General features: G+C 78.3%; 1 protein-coding gene across 1 annotated transcript in view; it reads left to right on the top strand.

Annotated features, from left to right (window-relative positions):
* The first annotated feature begins 4 nt into the window (after positions 1-4).
* BAALC (brain and acute leukemia, cytoplasmic) overlaps positions 5-203 on the top strand; it is a 22,312-nt gene continuing 22,113 nt past the window's right edge. The window contains exon 1 of the mRNA XM_010577017.1: positions 5-170. Within this exon, the coding sequence (XP_010575319.1) occupies positions 5-170 (166 nt within the window). The remainder of the gene's footprint in view (positions 171-203) is intronic.

Below are 203 nucleotides of genomic sequence, written 5' to 3'. Positions count from 1 at the left end.
CGCCATGGGCTGCGGGGGCAGCAGGGCCGACGCTATCGAGCCCCGCTACTACGAGAGCTGGACGCGGGAGACCGAGTCCACCTGGCTGACCAACACCGACTCCGAGAGCCCGCCGCAGGAGGGCGGCAGCGCCGAGGCCGGCGGGCGGGAGCAGGGCGGCCCGCGCCCCGGTGAGTGGGGGCCCCGCCGCGGGTGGGCACGGC

The sequence above is a fragment of the Haliaeetus leucocephalus genome, unplaced genomic scaffold (assembly GCF_000737465.1).
Source record: "Haliaeetus leucocephalus isolate CR32 unplaced genomic scaffold, Haliaeetus_leucocephalus-4.0 Scaffold555, whole genome shotgun sequence".
NCBI lineage: Eukaryota > Metazoa > Chordata > Aves > Accipitriformes > Accipitridae > Haliaeetus > Haliaeetus leucocephalus.
The sequence above is the reverse complement of the archived record's forward strand: the minus strand, read 5'-3'. Positions and strand labels throughout refer to the sequence as shown.